Below are 17,605 nucleotides of genomic sequence, written 5' to 3' on the forward strand. Positions count from 1 at the left end.
AAAGCCTTCTACAGAGTTCACAATTTTGTCTTGGTATCATTTGAGTTGCTGGAGTGACCAGGAAAGCAAGCCATGAGGTAGTATCAGTCCGTGACATACCAAAGATCTTATACTTGGGTTTGTTAACCTTTGCCCTGGAGGTGAGCAGAAATCTTCAAACAAATCACGATCACACAACATGTGAATACATGCAGCAGCATTCTCAAATAACATGAACACAAAGGCTGAGAGACATTAGTTACACAGCCCTTAGACTGCAGGCTTTCCAGCTTTCCACCAAACTTTTTCCTATATATTTCAGATACTTTCTTCCAAAACTTCATAACAACAAAACATCAATTTCAAAAATTGTGCCTCCTAAACAGTAATTAAAGTAACCACTTGATGAAATAAGCATTAAGGTTCTGAGAAATAAAGCAATCTTATCTTCAGCAATGAGGGTATCAAAACAATTGACAGCAAAACACCTTCATCCACAGATGCACATCAGTGAAATTCTTATGCCATGAAACTTTAGTACTGTAAAGCAGTTTCATTAAGCAGGTGACCTTCCTCTTAAAATAATGCACCAGTATAGCTACAAAATGTCTGGAGAGGTGAGAAACAGAATGTATTTCAAATGGAAGTAACTTACACATACATGCTCTGTGAAAGAGAACAGCTTGTGGAAACCGTGCCCATTCACCTGTCTAAAGGAAGTAAATTCTGAGCATGTTAAAATTGCCAACATCCACAGAATGGTGCAAGTCTAAACAGAACTGCATTCTCTCCTAAGCTGCTGCTCTTGTGCCTTCCCAATCAATTTCACTCTTGTTAAACAGAAGACTATGATGACAGCAAATGAACTTCCTTTTCTCTGTACTTGTCAATTCCCATTAGTCTAAATTTCAAGATTTTCTTTTTTTTCCCCCATTAACCTGCAAATGCAGAAAAATCTTCCTTCCCTTCATGACTTTTCCAAAGTTTCTCTTTTCTAGACTGAACTCTACCTGGTTTATGGTAAATTAACCTTGCCTGTCTGCTGGCCTTTGGATACTTCATGAATCCAAGCTTTTCACTTCATCATCACATCATACCCAACAATTGCTTCCTTTAATCTCACATGTCTCAGCAGTCTTTCTTATTCCATCTAAAACTATCATTTCACCCTTCCAGTAATATTTTCTAATGTTTTCCCCATTGTACTTATTGTACTTGCTTTAAGCAAAAGGCCATTATCCCTTTTCAGCCACAGTTCTCTATCAAGACTCCCTGTATTGTCAGGGGACTTTAATGCAACTTTATTTTCATAGTCTGTAGGACACATTTCCTGTGTTTCCTTCCAGCCCTGCTCAGCCTAAGGTAAAAAAAAATTACCACTACATCAACACAGTATATGATACATAAATGTCTGTAAAAATACAGAAGTTTGGGGTTTTTTTTCTGAGTATGTGGTACATCAGCATCATCTCCTTGCACATAAGGAAAGAAAATACCATTTCTATGTCCTACCATCTAGTGCAAAATAGTATCTTAGGCTATCAAGATATATTATGAAATTACACCTTGTTAGTTAACAAGAAGTACAGTAAACTCAAGTCAAAAGAAAAAAAAAATAGTGTTTTATTAACTACCACACTGTTATAATACACTTTAAACGTACAATAAGGTAGCCTTTAAATTTGAGGTGGTTTTAAGAATAACAAATGAACAGATTTCCAAATGTTTGTAAATAGGTGAACTGCAGTAATTATTGTTGTACATTTTTGAAAATGGTATAGCACTTACAGACTGGCTATATAACTTCATTTTGTACATTTTTCTATAATTGAAAATATAAACAGTAATTAAAAAATAAAAAGAAAATTCAGCATAATAAAAAACATATACGTTTATCAGTTAAATGTACTGGATACATACAATTTTTAAGGGAAGAAGCAAAAAAGGAAAGATGGCTGATATTTAAATGCAGATTGACTAACCAAAAACTAAACAACAAACAAATAAAAACCTCATAAAACCCCTAGTTCACTATGACTATATCCATATGTTTGGGAGTACTGTCAATGTGGAAGTGATTTTTCTGTTGTATTTGCATATGTTATATTTTACTCGTAATTTACAAGATGGCTTTTAAGGCCCTGGCAGACAGATGATTTTTGGAAAAAGATTTGATAAAAATGACTGCTGAGACGCAATACACCTTATTTTTGGTCCTCCAATGTTCAAAAGAAGGGATATACTTCACTATAACATTTGCCTTACCACCCAAATGCCTCAACCTATACATACTTTTTTTTAACATTTTAAGCTTTTTAAACATTGGTTATATTGCCCACCTTGGTTATTGAAAGAATATTAACAAGACATCATTTTGGCAAATTAAATCTTAAACATGGCTTTTCAATAGGATTTAAAAGGTGACTATCCCTAGAGTTCCATGTTAAAATGTAGTTTTCAAAATCTTACAAGAGTAATGCTTAAAATATTGTACATAGTTAACCTAATTAAAATAATTAGCTTCAAAATGACAAGTTGATGAGCTAAGTAAAGCCTACACTATGTAACATTTGCTTGGAAACTTGATTTGTCAGTTATGCATAATAAAAATTCCAGTCATCAAGAAAATTACAAAATTTCTTTTATCATAACATGATTTCTTTTCACCCATCAACTTCTTTTATCTTACAATAGATAAATACCAACATGTTCTCATTTTTTTTACACTAAACCACACAGGATTGATGCATTTGGTTAGACTACCATTTCCATCGTTAAATTCTTTTTTTTTTTTTTTTTTAATATAACTTGGTAAAATTTCATCTCTTCTAGATTCCAAAAGTACCTACAAAACCCATGCAATTTTACCATTTTAATATACTATGGAATATCATACAAAGTAAGGCATTTCAGTGTCATGTATAACCAAGTTACTGTCAATCCAAAAATTTTTGCACATCAATAAAAAGATATCTAAGAACTTAGGAACAATATTCTTCTCACTACTGTATAAAAATAACCACAATTAATAGGTATCTTGTGTAATATTTACTCCATTGTCTCGTTTCCCGAAACTGTGACAAGCTGTAAAGGTATTTCAGTGTTGGTAAGAATATCCTGATTGCTGGTGCCAGATGTATTAACAGTTCCTATTCCTGAAACAGAACCTTGTTGAATATTTGCAAGGATAAGTGTTGTTCCTCCTGCAGTAATCAAAGTATCATCAGGTGTTGCTTCTACTGATGCCAGCACTGTACTGCTGGAGTGAATACCTTTTTTATTCTGATGTGTTTTAATGTGTTTGGCAAGATGGTCACTTCTCATAAAGCGTTTTGAACATTCCGGACAGACAAATTTCTTCTCACCTGTCATGGAAGAAAACAAAAAATGTTTTCAAGAACATTAAAAATATCACATGTACACCAAAACCTAAAATATCTCACAGCCTTTAAGAGTCAGAATTCTAACAACATCTACACTGAAGAAAAAAAGCAATCTGATAATATAAACTTGTATGTTAAAGGATTTGCATAGATGCCTAGAAATTTAACAGACAAGTTTTTCATGTTGGATTAATTTTTCTGTGTCTCACTGAGTTTAGAGAGAACTTACAGGCAAGCTAAAGAATACAGCCATCTCGTATCCTTAGGCTGCCAAGTTTCACTGCAATTATTACCAACAAATAACTTTTAAGAGGAGAACAAAACCAGTTGAATGATGGACAGCAATAAAATTTGAGACTGACAGACAGGATCATAGGGTAATTCATGGTTAAAATGACTTCTGGAGGTCTCTAGTCTGATGTGTCTACCGAGCAAGGTCAGCTAGGAGATAAGACCTGGTTACTCAGGAATTTATCCACTTTGGTCTGGAAAACCTTGATGGATGGATGGATGGAGTTTTAATTCATACTTGGTCTGAACCAATCTTGATTCAACTTATGTCTGTTTTTTCTCATCCTCCCACCAATGCACCACGATATTTTCCTTCTTAATGGTGGCCTTGCAGGTACCAGAAGGTTGCTATTAATCTCCCCCCTGCCCTTACTCTTCTATTTGTTCAGCAGAATAAGCCCAGTTCCTACAGTCTCTCTCCCTGTCCAGCTTCCTGATCACCTTGGTCACACTTTAGTGAATGTAATCCTGTTCGAGGCTAAAAACTAGATGCCATATTTTAGATACAGTCTAACCAGTGCTGAGAAGAAGAGGATGGATGATTACTTCTCTAGCACTGGTGTCTGTTTCTGTTGATATAGCCCCGGTCATCTTTGCTGCTGACTCTTGCTCATGTTCTTGTTATCCATCAGCTCCCAGGTACTTTTCTGTAGAGCTGACTCCCAGCTAGTTGGTGCCTACAGCCTGTGTTGCTGCAAGGGTTCATTCCCTCTCAGGCACAGTACTTTGCATTTATCCTTGCTGGATTTCAAAAGATTCCTGACAGCCCATTCCTTCAGCCTGAGTCTTTCTGAATATCTGCCTTGCCCTCAAATACATTGACCAGTCATCCCAGTTTGGTGTCATATGCAAAAGAAGAGTGCACTCTAGGTGGGTGATAACATCAAAACAGGTCAAAGGATAGACCCCTGCAATGTTCTCCTTTTCATTGGTATGCAGGTACACCAGGAGCCATGGACCAGACCTGAGCTGGATCATTCAACTGGCCTCTTTTGTTCAAACCCATCTGGCTGCCCATTCAGACAGACTGTAACATCCCAGCTTGGGTTGAAGCATCCAACATGTCTAACAGAAGGACACCAGTAGGCACAAAACCTGAAATATTTTTCATTAACATTGCAAGGACAGTTATCTAAGCAATATAAGTGCCAGTAAGAACATAAAAGATTTAACTGTTCCCACTGGGTTTTTCAAATAGTCTAATTTTGACAGGTAAGCACCCTGTAGTTTGAACATTCTAGAACATAATGATGGGTTCAGTTGGTAGGAATATAGGTAATACAGACAATACAGTTGAAACAAGGTGCTCCTTGAAAAGGTGGAAGTTCTAGATTTATTTTTTTTTATTAGCCAAAAGGAGAAATGTGAACCTTGAGTCCCACATGAGTTGTCTGACTATGAAACAAAAAGATGTAGAATGATGCAACATCATATGCCATATGTTCTTCCTTGATTTTGTGAATTATATCTAATCTGTTGGATATCTAGCCCTCTATTTTTATTTTTCTTTTTGCAATGGGAAAACACTATTAAAGTTTTAAGCTGGAACAACAGTTCTAATCTGGTTCAAACAAATGAAATTCATTGTTGAACCTGAATCACAGTATTCTGATTAAGCCATATTAAATATTAGCTTAAATGTCAGTTCTGAATCAAAAAAGGTAGCTGTTTTTCCTCCCCAGCCCTATTAATGAAAGTAAAGTGTACACACAGCTCTAAGTACTAGCTGATCTAGTTAAAATCGACTAAACAGAAAGATCTGTTCTCCTCTTAAAAGCTATTTATCCAAGCCCTCTCCACTACACTCCTTTAGTTAAATGCACCAGAATCAAAGACTGAAAACCTGTGTGCGTCCTTCGGTGTCGCTGGAGCTCATCACTGCGAGTGAACCTCTTGCCACAGAACATCCAAGTACAAACAAATGGGCGCTCTCCAGAATGCCAGCGGAGATGAGCTCTCAGATGTGAAGTCTTCCCATACACTTTGCCACACCCTGGTATGTGACAAATGTGTTGCTTCTTTTTTCCCAAGTTGGAGCCTCTGTTAAAAAAACAGAACAGAAGTTATTCTAAGGCACTCATCCTCAGCACTGGCTATAGGTTCAAGTGGGATTATGTATGCCAACAAATGTCCAAGCAAACCTGAGCAGCTTCCTATTTTTAAAATACGAAGTCCAGTACACTCTGTGAGAAGCTACAACTAAATTCTATAATGCTATACCAATTTGGCAACAAACTATGAATTTAACAGCATGTGAAATTCGTATGATAGAAGTATACCTGTATATGAAGTTGGAAACAATCACTACAGCAGTAAGTACTACTTTGATGTTGAAGTGCCTGTACTTCAAGTTTCTCCCAGTTTCAGTTTTTTACCAAAGACAGTTTTGACAAAGAAAAACATAAATGACTGCAGTTGCCAAAAAGGAAACTAAAGATTTTGGCAACTGGAAAGAGAACAGATGGGATCGTTGGCGTCTTGGGGAAACCTTAGAAGCTGTTTGGGGTTGGAGGACAAGCATACTAACCTGAATATTTCCACTAAAAGGAGTGGCAGTGAAACAGCTGATCTTACTGACTTTTAAATTAATTCCATGATATTTCAGGGAAAAAAATAATCCATCAAACTGAACACATAATTCACAGATAGTATAATCCAGACTACTGATCTTGATGCCTACTTTAAGATGCTGCCTCGCTGAAACAGAAGGTAACTGATTCAGGAGAAGTGCTTAACTCAAAAGCTCAACTTTTTTCTTTTTTTTTTCCCCCTTTTTTTATAAATAAGATCACCAGAGAGGTAAAAGTGTCTGAAGACCCAGAGACAGAGATCAATCTGGCCAGTGCAAGGCATCATGATTGATTTCAGCCAATTTAAGTGTTTGCTGCTGCTGAAAGGGGCACTCCAGGGAATAGATCTGGCTGACAACGCAGCCATATGCACAGTAAATGCTGGTACAAGAGAGGAGATTGGAAAATGCAGCCAAGCATCAGGCCACCTTATTCATCAGCAATGTTAACTCAGAACAGCTTAAGTGTATTCTGAAATCAATCTTGGGCACTCCAACCTCCATGACTGATTATACAATTTTCAGTTTTCTCCCCAGGACAATTTTTTTCTTTCAATGAGGTGCTCAACTTTAACTGTCCAGTGTCTGAAGGATTTGCCAAGCATCTAGATCCTCACCCCTGCATTCAGAACAACTCTGATTTACATCTAATGAGGGTTCAGGGTAAAACACCTTATAGAACTAGAACTTGGAGCAAGCATTTCAGAACTGGTACAGAAATTAACTCACTCTAAAAGCTCACAGCATCTAGAGGGAATTCCAATGTAAGACACATATACCTAAAACATCCCAGACGTTCCAGAGTCCTTTATCTCAAAGGAGATAAAATCCAATTATGTCCAGAAAACGTTTTGAAGAAGTCCAAGTGTAGAGCAGTCTTCATAGTGCTTCATTAGTCATTTTGTCTCAGAAGAAAAAACTACCACTTTTACATACTAATTATTTGTCATGACAATGTAGGTTTTGACTTCAGAACAAATTCAATGGCAGTAGAAGTCCAAAAGGCTTTTGACTTGCTGTGGTTAGCAGTAGACTCAGAGGAGCCCATGGATACAGAATCACAGATTGTGCTGAGGTGGAAGGGACCCATCACATCACCAAGTCAAACTCCTGTTGCTGTGTAGGGCACCCTCAGAATCACACCACGTGCCTGAGAGCGTCATCCCAACACTTCTTGAACTCAGGCAGGCTTGGTGCTGTGGCCACTTACTTCCCTGGGGAGCTTGTTCCAGTGCCCAACTGCCCTTTAGGTGAAAAACCTTTTCCTGGTATCTAACCTAAACCTCCCCTGATTCAGCTTCATACCATTTCCCCCAAGTCCTGTCTTTGGTCACAGAACTGAAGAAACCAGAACCTTCCCCATCTCTTCCCCTCGTAAGGAAGCCACAGACTGCAGTGAGGTCACTCCTCAGCCTCCTTTTTTCCAATCCAAACAACCCAAGTGACTTCAGCTGCTCCTCATAAGTCATCCCTTCCAGATCCTTCACCATACTTATAGCTCTCCTTTGGACGCTCTCCAATAGCTTGATGTCTTTTTTTATACTGTGGTGCCCAAAACTGCATGCAGTACACTCAAGGTGAGAATGCACCAGTGCAGAGTAAAGTGGGACAATCACCTTCCTCTCCCAGCTGGCAATGCTGTGCTTGATGCACCCCAGGACACAGTTGGCCCTCCTGGCTGGCTGCCAGGGCACACTGCTGGCTCACATTCAGTCTGCCATCAACCAGGACCCCAAGGTCCCTCTCCTCTCTGCCACGCTGCTCTCCTCCAGCCACTTGTTCCCCAGTCTGTACTTACCACCAGGGCTGCCCCATCCCAGGTGCAGAATTTTGCACTTGCCCTTGTTAAACTTCACCTGGTTGGAGATTGCCCATCTCTCTAAACTGTTGAGGTCTCTCTGCAGGGCTTGCCTGTCCCTGAGGGAGTCAACAGCTCCACCTAATTTGTATTGTCAGCAAACTTGGTTAGAATTCCTTCAGAGTGCTGTGTTCAAGGCATTGATGAAGATATTGAAGAGGACTGGGCCAAGGATGGAACCCTGTGGGACCCTACCAGTGACCAGTTGCCAGCCTGATGCTACCCCTTTCACTGTCACTCTTTGGGCTCAACCTGTCAGCCACTTGCTGCCATATAGCAGCCATATAGCACAGCTGTCCAGATGTATGCTGGACAACTTGTCCAGGAAGATACTGTGACAGACAGTATCAAAACCCTTGCTGAAGTCCAGAAATATTACATCCACTGGCTCCCCTTGATCAGCTAGGTGTGTTACCTTGTCATAAAAGGAAATTAAGATTGATAAAGCAGGCCCTTCCCTTCATGAAGCATATGGTGCTTATCTAATTTTTTTGTTAGATAAAAGATTCTGCTTATCTAACTTTTTTGTTTTATTCCCAACTCTCAAATCCTTACCTCACAGAAAGTTCACCTGCCTGTTTAATCCAACTCGTTTGTAAATTTCCTACACAAAATTCTCTCATACCTGACCTGACATCTTAAGCTCTTCCTTCCCAACTAGTCTTGGAAAGAATACTTTTACTTAATTTTCCTTTTTCAAATTTCCCAAAAGAAGATTGCTTCTTTGGATCAGGACAAATACTGCCTTTTTTACATTACCTACCAAAGCCGAAATGTCCATTTTTGGTAACCTGAGCTACATTTACACTCTCAGCTTCAAAATGTCTTTATATTGCCCCCTTTCTTCTCTAGCTTTCTTTTCTCTCTTTCTGTTCAGACAGCTCGGTCACACAGAACTCTTGTGTGCCTGTAACAGTTCCAGAGACGTTCATGTATTAGCCCAAAAGACTCAGCTCCCCAGACTCCAAGGAATAAATTTTCTGGATTCCACCTTTTACCTTACTGCAGTTCCATAATTCTCAGAATCTACGTTCACCTTTATCTAATGGGTCAGTTCTAGACAGCTCTTCTTCATGTGCTCACCTGGTGGCTCAAGGCACCCAGCAACTGCCATGCAAGGCAAAGGAACACCCATGGATCTTCTCCACTATACAGTCTTGGGAACTGAAAGAATTCTCCACAAGATTCAGCTATTCTGGTTTTAATTGCTTTTCTAACTCCAGGTAACCCTAAGAAGTGCTCAGCCTCTGCTCATCATAACAAATTGTATTTCTGCATTTGAGAATATATTTCTATACAGACAGTATTTTTTTTGCACTTGCTATTTAACCCTCACACCTCCAAAACCTTGCATAATACAGTACAGAAACATGACACAAATTACATGAAATCACATCAAAATTCCCTTAGAATAATTTTAAGATTCCTAAGTCAATCATCCTAAGTTGCTTAACTGCATCTTTAGCTTAGACTGAAAGAAACCAAAGGTCATCTCATGGCCAGCTTAATGTGCACAGGCAGTGTAGCTTACCTAACTGGTAAGCTCACCTAAGTGACACCTCACCTAATTGGTGACAGAATTCCTTAGGAGACTCCAAAGTTCCAAGTGAGAGAAAAGTTAGGGATTCACAGAACGAAAACAGTAAGACTACTGTGAACGAGTACCAAAGTGTATTTATTCTACAAAGCTTCACATAGGCATCTGCATGTTTGCTTCATGTGTGCTCTAAACTGACTGGATATGAGCCAAATTCTATCTGGATGCTTTGCAGCTGTGACAGTCTGGCACTATGCCCTAACACATCATGCTAAGAGGCCCTTCTTGCTGCACTGGCCAGTAACTATCATCACTAACAAAAGGACACAACTCAGGCTACTTCTTGACTTAAAGTATTTTCATAGTACATCTTAGCTTTATAAAAACTAGAAACCACATTTCTCAGTAACGATACAGAATGCATCCTTCATCCACTTAGAAACTCAAGTTCCAGTCCAGCCGTATTTCCAGAAGGAACATCAAGTATTGCAAGTGTAAAAAATACACCTAAGAATGCATATGGTAGGGTTATGTACCTGAACTGGTTCCGAGAAGCACTGTTCCTCTATAGATCCAAACACTAGTAGCTACATCTCAATATAATTCCATATGTAATTGAGAGGTGAAATGTCCATATATAACACAGAGGAAGGTGAACTTTCCACCTAACTTCGGACACCCTAACTAGAAGCCCAATACAGTCTGTTTGGGATCAGTCATTCTTTAAGATACATACCTTTCTCAACTTGCTTATTCCTACTCACTCTACCAGCTTGAGGTTATAAGGTTTTAATTTACTCAAAAAAAACCAACAACAAAAAAAAAAAAACAAAGAACCTCTCCAGTCTCCTTTTCAGTCAGAAAAAAAAGTGTCAAATAATGCCAAAATTAAAACTACACAAAAGACGAAATTATGATCAAGTCTGCATATGTGAATCCATGTACTACCTCCTCCTACCACATTCAGTGTACAGGAGGTATAATATTTATCAAGTGAAATGCTATTCAGCTTTTTCATACTGATTTAATACAATTTTCTTGTCTTGCTAGTTACTATCTTAAATATGGATTTATTAATTTCCTCAGGGTTTGTCTTTCCTCATCATGGGCACACACAACATGCATAATGTCTAAGCAACTCGGCAACATTAATGATTTTATCATCTTGTAACACTCCTGTGCAGTGAACTTCAATTAGTATAACCATTTTATACATCCAATATAAGGAAGAGATTAAGGCCAAAATTGTCAAACAACCAGCAGCCTGAGGTGTCAAGTTCAATACAGCAGAAACTTATTTTCTAAGAGTACAGTAGATGTTTCACAATTCAGCTCAATCAACTTCTTTACAGCAATGAATTCAGTATTTCTGCTGTGAAAAGGTGGGGTGGCTCAACAAACACCTCTCTAAGTTCAGAGCCCTGTTATGTCAGTCCTGTTGTCGTGTTCCCTAAATTCCTTCCAATTACTGCAGTAAGTGAAGCAGGTGCCAATCCTTACACAACCCTGACTCACTCACTCCATGTGCATCATCCATCCCATCCACTGAACAGCACTGGGGTCACATGAAAAAAATAGTGTGCAGTCATAAAATTAGAAACCAAATGATAATGCATATGCACAAGGGATTAAATTAAGTTGCCCAGGATATCTTAACCTCAGCATTTGCCAAATTCCAAGTTTTTAATTTTGCAAACTTAACATCTTTTTGAGAATTGTGACTGCTATTTTTGTGACTGAAAATTCTAAAATTGTGACTGAAATTTCTAAAAGCACATGTCCTATTATCTGAAACGCTGCAAGTCATTAGCAGAGTTAAAGGACAAATCAAAACTCAGAATTACAGAACTAAAGATAAACAAGTAAGCATAGCAGCTATGAAACATGATCAGTGTGTCAGAGGGAGATGGAAAATATTCCTCCAAGTAGGCTGACTAACTTGGTTTTGCTATTCCTAGGAATTCTACAGTACGGTGGGAAAGTTGCTCTGGCAACTGTGAGCACTCTTTTTCTGTTTCCTCACCACTGCCTCCTTTATTATCCTGTTTCTACTCCAGTCCTAATTCCTCTTGCATCCTGCTTCCTGCCCTACTTTTCCTAGTTAGTGTATTTCATATGTCCAGTCCTTTTGTTACATTGTATTTCAGTTTCTCACCTGTGTGTCCCCACTGTAATCTCAAATTAATCTTTCCGAAATTCCCCTATTTGAGTTTCAGTCAGACTACACACTTCTTCAGACTGCATTGAAACCATCTCTCCAAAAGATTGTCTCTTGGACTTTGACTTTAAAGTTCACTGTTTAAGTAACTCCACTTAGGAGGAAGAGGATTTTGACAGATTCTCTCTCAATTAAACCTGGTGTAGTTTGGAATAAAGCATAAGGAAGATGGAATATGTGAAACCTGCCACTGGGAGAGGCAGCCCAGGGAGATATTTAAAACTTGCCTGGTTGCAGTCCTGTTAATGTGCTCCAGGTGATCCTGCTTTATTGGGAGAGTTGGACTAGGTGATTTCTAGAGGTCTCTTCCAACCCTGACAATTCTCTGATCCTGTGAAATCTCTATTTCTCCTAGGAGTACAACCAGTGCAAAAGAGTTTTCTCCCAGACTGAAGCAAATCTCTACCCAGGGTATACTTTGGGCAGATCTTCACAGCAGAGTGAAGGTTCACCAGAACATAGAATGTCTCTGCCACGTTTCAGTGAACTACACATAGCAATTCAACAAATGGAAGATGATGGACAAAGATGCTGTATAACCTTAACTTCAGATATTATTATCAGTTTCGTTTGGGACATAAATATATGAAAATCTTTCCATCTCAAACATTTACTCAGCATGGCTACCTAAGACACTATCTCTTCAGGCTTGCAAAGATGGTATCTAGAATATACAGCAAAAAACCACAAAAGAGTGGGACAAGACATTCAGTCAGTACCCTTATAACTCTTAGAGCCCTAAAACACCAATAGGTTCTTTAAAGAGAACTCAGTAATTTACACAATTATATCAAGCACACACACACCTAAATATTTTCACTTGTAAAAGGCAGCCTATCTTACTCTCATATATCTATAACTGAGAATTTTTTAAAGTGTTTTAGAATAAAAACTTTATAAAAACAAAATGTTAAAGAATACTTTCATGAGATGTAGTAAAATAAAACATGGCTTTATATACAGTCCTGAAGTTTTATACAAAATGGAACTTAGTACCTCTCTGTTAGCCAAATCTCCACTAACTTTGACTGAAAACACTGAGTCAATTCAAAATTTGGTAGAGTTTTTATAATAAGTTTGTTTTTCTTAGGAAACCAATGAATACGAAAACCAGGATAACTGTATTTTTGTAACACTCTAAAGCAATCAAACTGTGGAAAAATGCTCAATCAGTGAGGAAATGCAGTAAGACAGGATTTAATCAAGTCCTTGACATATGACAGGAAGCCAATCATGAACGTGCATATTCTGAAATATTTCATTTTTGCATTATTTAGGGCAATGTTCTATCCCCCTCACTTGTACTGGGTGGCATCTAACTTCAGATTTTCCCAATTAATCTCAGTGGATTCAAAGGATGGAATAATCTGTGTGACCATCTACAAGCCCAGACATAAAGGTGGCAGCTCTTTACTGCATAAGCTCTTTTGTGTAAGCCTCTAATTTCCCTCACTGTAGACAATGGCTGTTAACTAAGGCTCCTCTTCTCCTCACTGAGTATTTGTTTTTCACTACTACATGTGTTACAAGACACTGAACATTCCATACCTTCCACCGCCCTCTTTGCAGTTCGGACATGTGCAAGCTACTCGTCGCAGTCTTTTTCCCTCTTGATGTGGTTGGTCCCCTTCCTCATCTACCACCTGTACTCTCAAATGTGTTAGATCATTGGTATTCAGTGTAGAATCACCACTGAGCTGCCACTCTTCTGGATCAGGCTCCTCTTCTTTAATCCTAATATCTGAGGAAAAGAACAAACACGGATCCATAAGTAGCCCATTAAATAGAGAGAAGAAAACCATAATGATCAAATCTTTTTACTGTTGAGAGCACTATGTCAGCCAAAAGTCAACATCCTTCAGTGCATACCGACATTGCTTCTGTGCCCTTATAACCTGTAACATATTTTAAAAGTTTACATTTCAAAGTTGAAGACAAGCTATAACAAAGTATTAAAGTTTAAGTTTGAACTGTTCTTGGTAGGGAATGCTGTCAGCCTGGAGGATTTTGCTGGCTTGGAACATGGGGAAAACTGAGGAACAAGAGGTTGGACAGAAGTTGAAAAAAAAAAAGTAAACGTATGTTTCAAATGATCCTGAGTCGCCCATTATGTTTCAACAAGATTTCTCAATTAGTGTGGTATGAAGCAGAATCAGCCTTTCTCAGTGATCTTTAGAAGTTTCCAGTATGCACAGTGGTACATAAAGTAATACGAGAAATCATTTAAATGAAAAACTTTGACCCAAAAAAGACCAAGATATCCAAGGAAAAAAAAAAAAAAAGGCATTGTTCCATTTTTTTCTGTCTACCTTAAATTCATGCTTTTCCCACTACATACAGAGAAGACATTTGGGGAAGAGTACTATTCAGCATTAAAGAGAGATAAGCAACACATTAACCACCTCAACATTTCTGAGCTTTTTGGTTTTTTGAACACGCTTTTGTTCTTTCATGGATGCAAAAAAGGAATGAATTATCCTCATAGGATGGACATTTGTAAGTGTGTGTATCCTCATCCTACAGAGCATTCTTTCAATCTACTCCAAGAACTAATTACAACATCCTAGTACACTATGAAACGTCAACTATTTTTTTTTAATTTGCATTTTAATTGAAACATTTTTCTCCTCAGACACTACTCACAATTCCCAATGAGATGAAAGTCTCTTAAGTCTGGATTTAAAAAATATACAGTTTCTATACCTCAACCCTTTCTTTTCATTCAGTTTTCTTTTATTCAAGCAAACCATCAATGCTTCATTTTTTTTTTCTTCTTTTGTTGAAGGCTTCAAACTAAAAACTGTGTTGTATTTCTGAATGCATTTAAGAGACTACTTCATCTGCAGAATTAATTTAGTTATCATTTAGTCACCTGGTCTTCGTTCCAAATCATCTCCTGAATTCATCTGTTTAAAGACAAAGGATGTAGCTACACAAAAATCTGCTTGGTGCTAATAAGTCCAGTCTTTTCCAACACCTCTGTTTGCCTTCCTCTTTCTTGCAGCTGTATAACTATTTGTGGAACTGTGCTGTCAACCATAAAGTTAAAATAATTTCCTAGGAAACCGTAGCACTGGGAAGAAAATTTCAGGTCAGAAACAGGGAAGCCTAGAATATCTATCTGGTTTGGCTGCAAAAGCCATTACTAGAAACTCAGTTTGCATTAATATGACAGGCTCTGAAATGTGGGAATCCAGCAGCTAGTAATCCAGTAAACTTCTGCACTGCCTGAAGTCACCTAACACTGAGCTTCACTGTTACTGTAAGTAGTTCACAACTTCAGACAGCAATATAACAAGTATCTTTCATGTGAAGACCTAGAAAACCTCTGGGTTGACTTCTAGTCTTCTGTATCAGCCAGCACACTATCTTTCCTACAAAGTTAAGTCACTTTCTGAGACTCACCTATCAAATAATTTTATTATACATAATAATCTGTATATACATGTTAAATATAAAATTCATTTTACATAAGCAGAAATTAAACCCCATACAACATACAAAGAGTTTATAGGATTAATCCTTCATATTGGATATTAGTAGGTATACTAATACGTTCACTTAGAGCAACTTTAGAAAAAGGCAAAAGCATGATGTACTCTCTTGCAACTGGGCACACAGTAGGAGCTTAAATACAGCAATACGGCAAGGCTGCCTGCACAGGCCAACTCAAGACTCCAAGCATTTCTTTAGGACTGGATTTGTTATGCACCATTCTCAAAATTATTTCACCAGTCAAATGTATATTGTATAAATGCTGGTTTTATTTAAAATAAGAATTTCAGTAATGTTCATAAAATAAAATACAGTAAAGGTAAAAGGTAAAAAGGTAAAGTTCAGTATGATCTAACTAACTTTAGACACCGGCACGCAGAGTTTGTAAAATCAGTAGCTGGATCCCGTTAACTCTGCATACACATACTTCAAAAGAGGTATCAACATGTCCTAGCAAAGATGAATAGATCAAATTAGGGGATGGATCTGTTCTCCGAAGACCTAGCTTCACTACAGAAGTCAAACCTTCCATGTAACATATTATTTCTCATGCTATATTGACACCCCAAAGTCACACTCTAATGATATACCTAACAACAGAAACACATCTAGATTGCCTATTACTGTATGCTAGTATCCAGGACTTTCTTCAACTCCTGGAATGTTTGTTCCACTTGGCAAACCTTCATCATGAGTTCCTTCCACTTTTTCCATTGGTATCTCTCTATTTCTAGTCCCTCACTACCTCCATTACTGCAGCATGGTAAGAGTGGTAATAGTTTTACCATGGAGGAGAAATTATTTGTACAAAAGAAGAGTGACTGACAAAACTCATCTAACAGTTAAGACTACTGGAGAAAATAACACTTTGCATAGACACAGAATAGTTCATAGTATTATTTTTTTTAAAAAAGCAAAACTGAAATTAGGTCAAAGTAGTACTGTGTTTGTAACTTTATGCTGTGTTTCCCTGGCTATCTTGGTAAGGCTGAAAGCGTAGCTATTGCTTTAGGTATTCTTCTGAAGGACAATCTTCTGGTCTAGGCACACAGAAAAGTGCAATGTAAACTGGCAATTTACAGATAGGATGCTCTAAATAAATCAAAATTAAAGTAAATATAAAAAGATAGTGTTCACTGGCCTCTCCAGGATGTAGGATAGGTGAGAATAGATTGCATCAACTCTCATAGTGAATCTGATGGCCTTAACAAGGTTCTTAGAGCCAAGAAGGCTGTTGCCCTCTAAATAGGTTTTACATTATTGAAAGAATAGATGAGGGAAAAAATGTTATTATTTTCAGGGGAGAAGAGGGTGTCACTATAATTAAGACAACAGTAAAAAAAGAAGAGTAAAAGCAAAAGTTAGGAGTTTTCTCCAATGCAATGGAACTACAGAATATGCAAATACCTACAGATACCAGCAACTCTGCACTTCTTCACTGCTATTCTATTTCCATGCTTTCAAATTTCCGTATGTGTATGTCCTTACTTCTTAATTAAGTTCAAGACCCAGTACTTGTAAATAAGTATGAAGGGTAAATTTAGACAAAGATACTGTTTTAGTCTCCAGATTCTGAAAGCCATATATTCTATTCAAATTCTTCTTCATATCCAGTGAGCTAGATTTGATTTAGGTTTTGTCCTCCCCTAAAGGATGGAAATTGGGATCTTAGTGTACAATTTTTGTTTCATAGTCATAGAAAACTTAGAGCTGGCTACAATATGGAGCAGGTTTAAGCATATTTGGCAAATAAAACCAGTAACTAAGAGATTTGTTTAAAGTGCTTCAGAGAAGAATAACTGAACTGACAGGATGAAACTATGCAGATGTAAATACAAATAAAACTATTATTGAGTACATTCCAGCTATAGTGTGGAGAGAATTACTGCTGCCCACTGATACAGCCAGGTCATATACCTACTTCAGCATGTATCAGATGAGTGCATCAGTCAAGCTTCACATTCCATCTTGGTCTGTTTCAACTAGAACTTAAAAAAAGTTGTTTTCTATATTTGTGATTAGCTTACCCAACAGCCACAGAAACAGGGATGAAGTGAGAAGGAAAAGGATTCACTGCAAGAATGCTGCATTTGAGAACTAACTTTATTTTTTTGTTATACTTGCCTCTGCAGAATGTCAAAGAAAGGCACTGTCTGCACTACTTGTAATTGTCTCCAAAATACAGGCTTCTAGTTTAGCTGCTTTTCCTAGATGCTGAAAGACACCCTGCCTTTTTACTCAGCTAAACTTTCCAAATTCCTGATCTGAAAAGCAG

General features: G+C 37.8%; 1 protein-coding gene across 2 annotated transcripts in view; it reads right to left on the reverse strand.

Annotated features, from left to right (window-relative positions):
• Positions 1-1,578: 1,578 nt before the first annotated feature.
• Positions 1,579-17,605, reverse strand: part of SP3 (Sp3 transcription factor) — a 36,403-nt gene continuing 20,376 nt past the window's right edge. For both annotated transcript variants that reach the window (XM_030454118.1, XM_030454119.1), the window contains 3 exons: positions 13,384-13,576; positions 5,497-5,693; positions 1,579-3,344 (listed from right to left, as the gene is read on the reverse strand). In XM_030454118.1, the coding sequence (XP_030309978.1) occupies positions 3,028-3,344; positions 5,497-5,693; positions 13,384-13,576 (707 nt within the window). In that variant the 3' untranslated portion in view covers positions 1,579-3,027. The remainder of the gene's footprint in view (positions 3,345-5,496; positions 5,694-13,383; positions 13,577-17,605) is intronic.

This window comes from Calypte anna, chromosome 7 (assembly GCF_003957555.1).
Source record: "Calypte anna isolate BGI_N300 chromosome 7, bCalAnn1_v1.p, whole genome shotgun sequence".
Taxonomy (NCBI): Eukaryota; Metazoa; Chordata; class Aves; order Apodiformes; family Trochilidae; genus Calypte; species Calypte anna.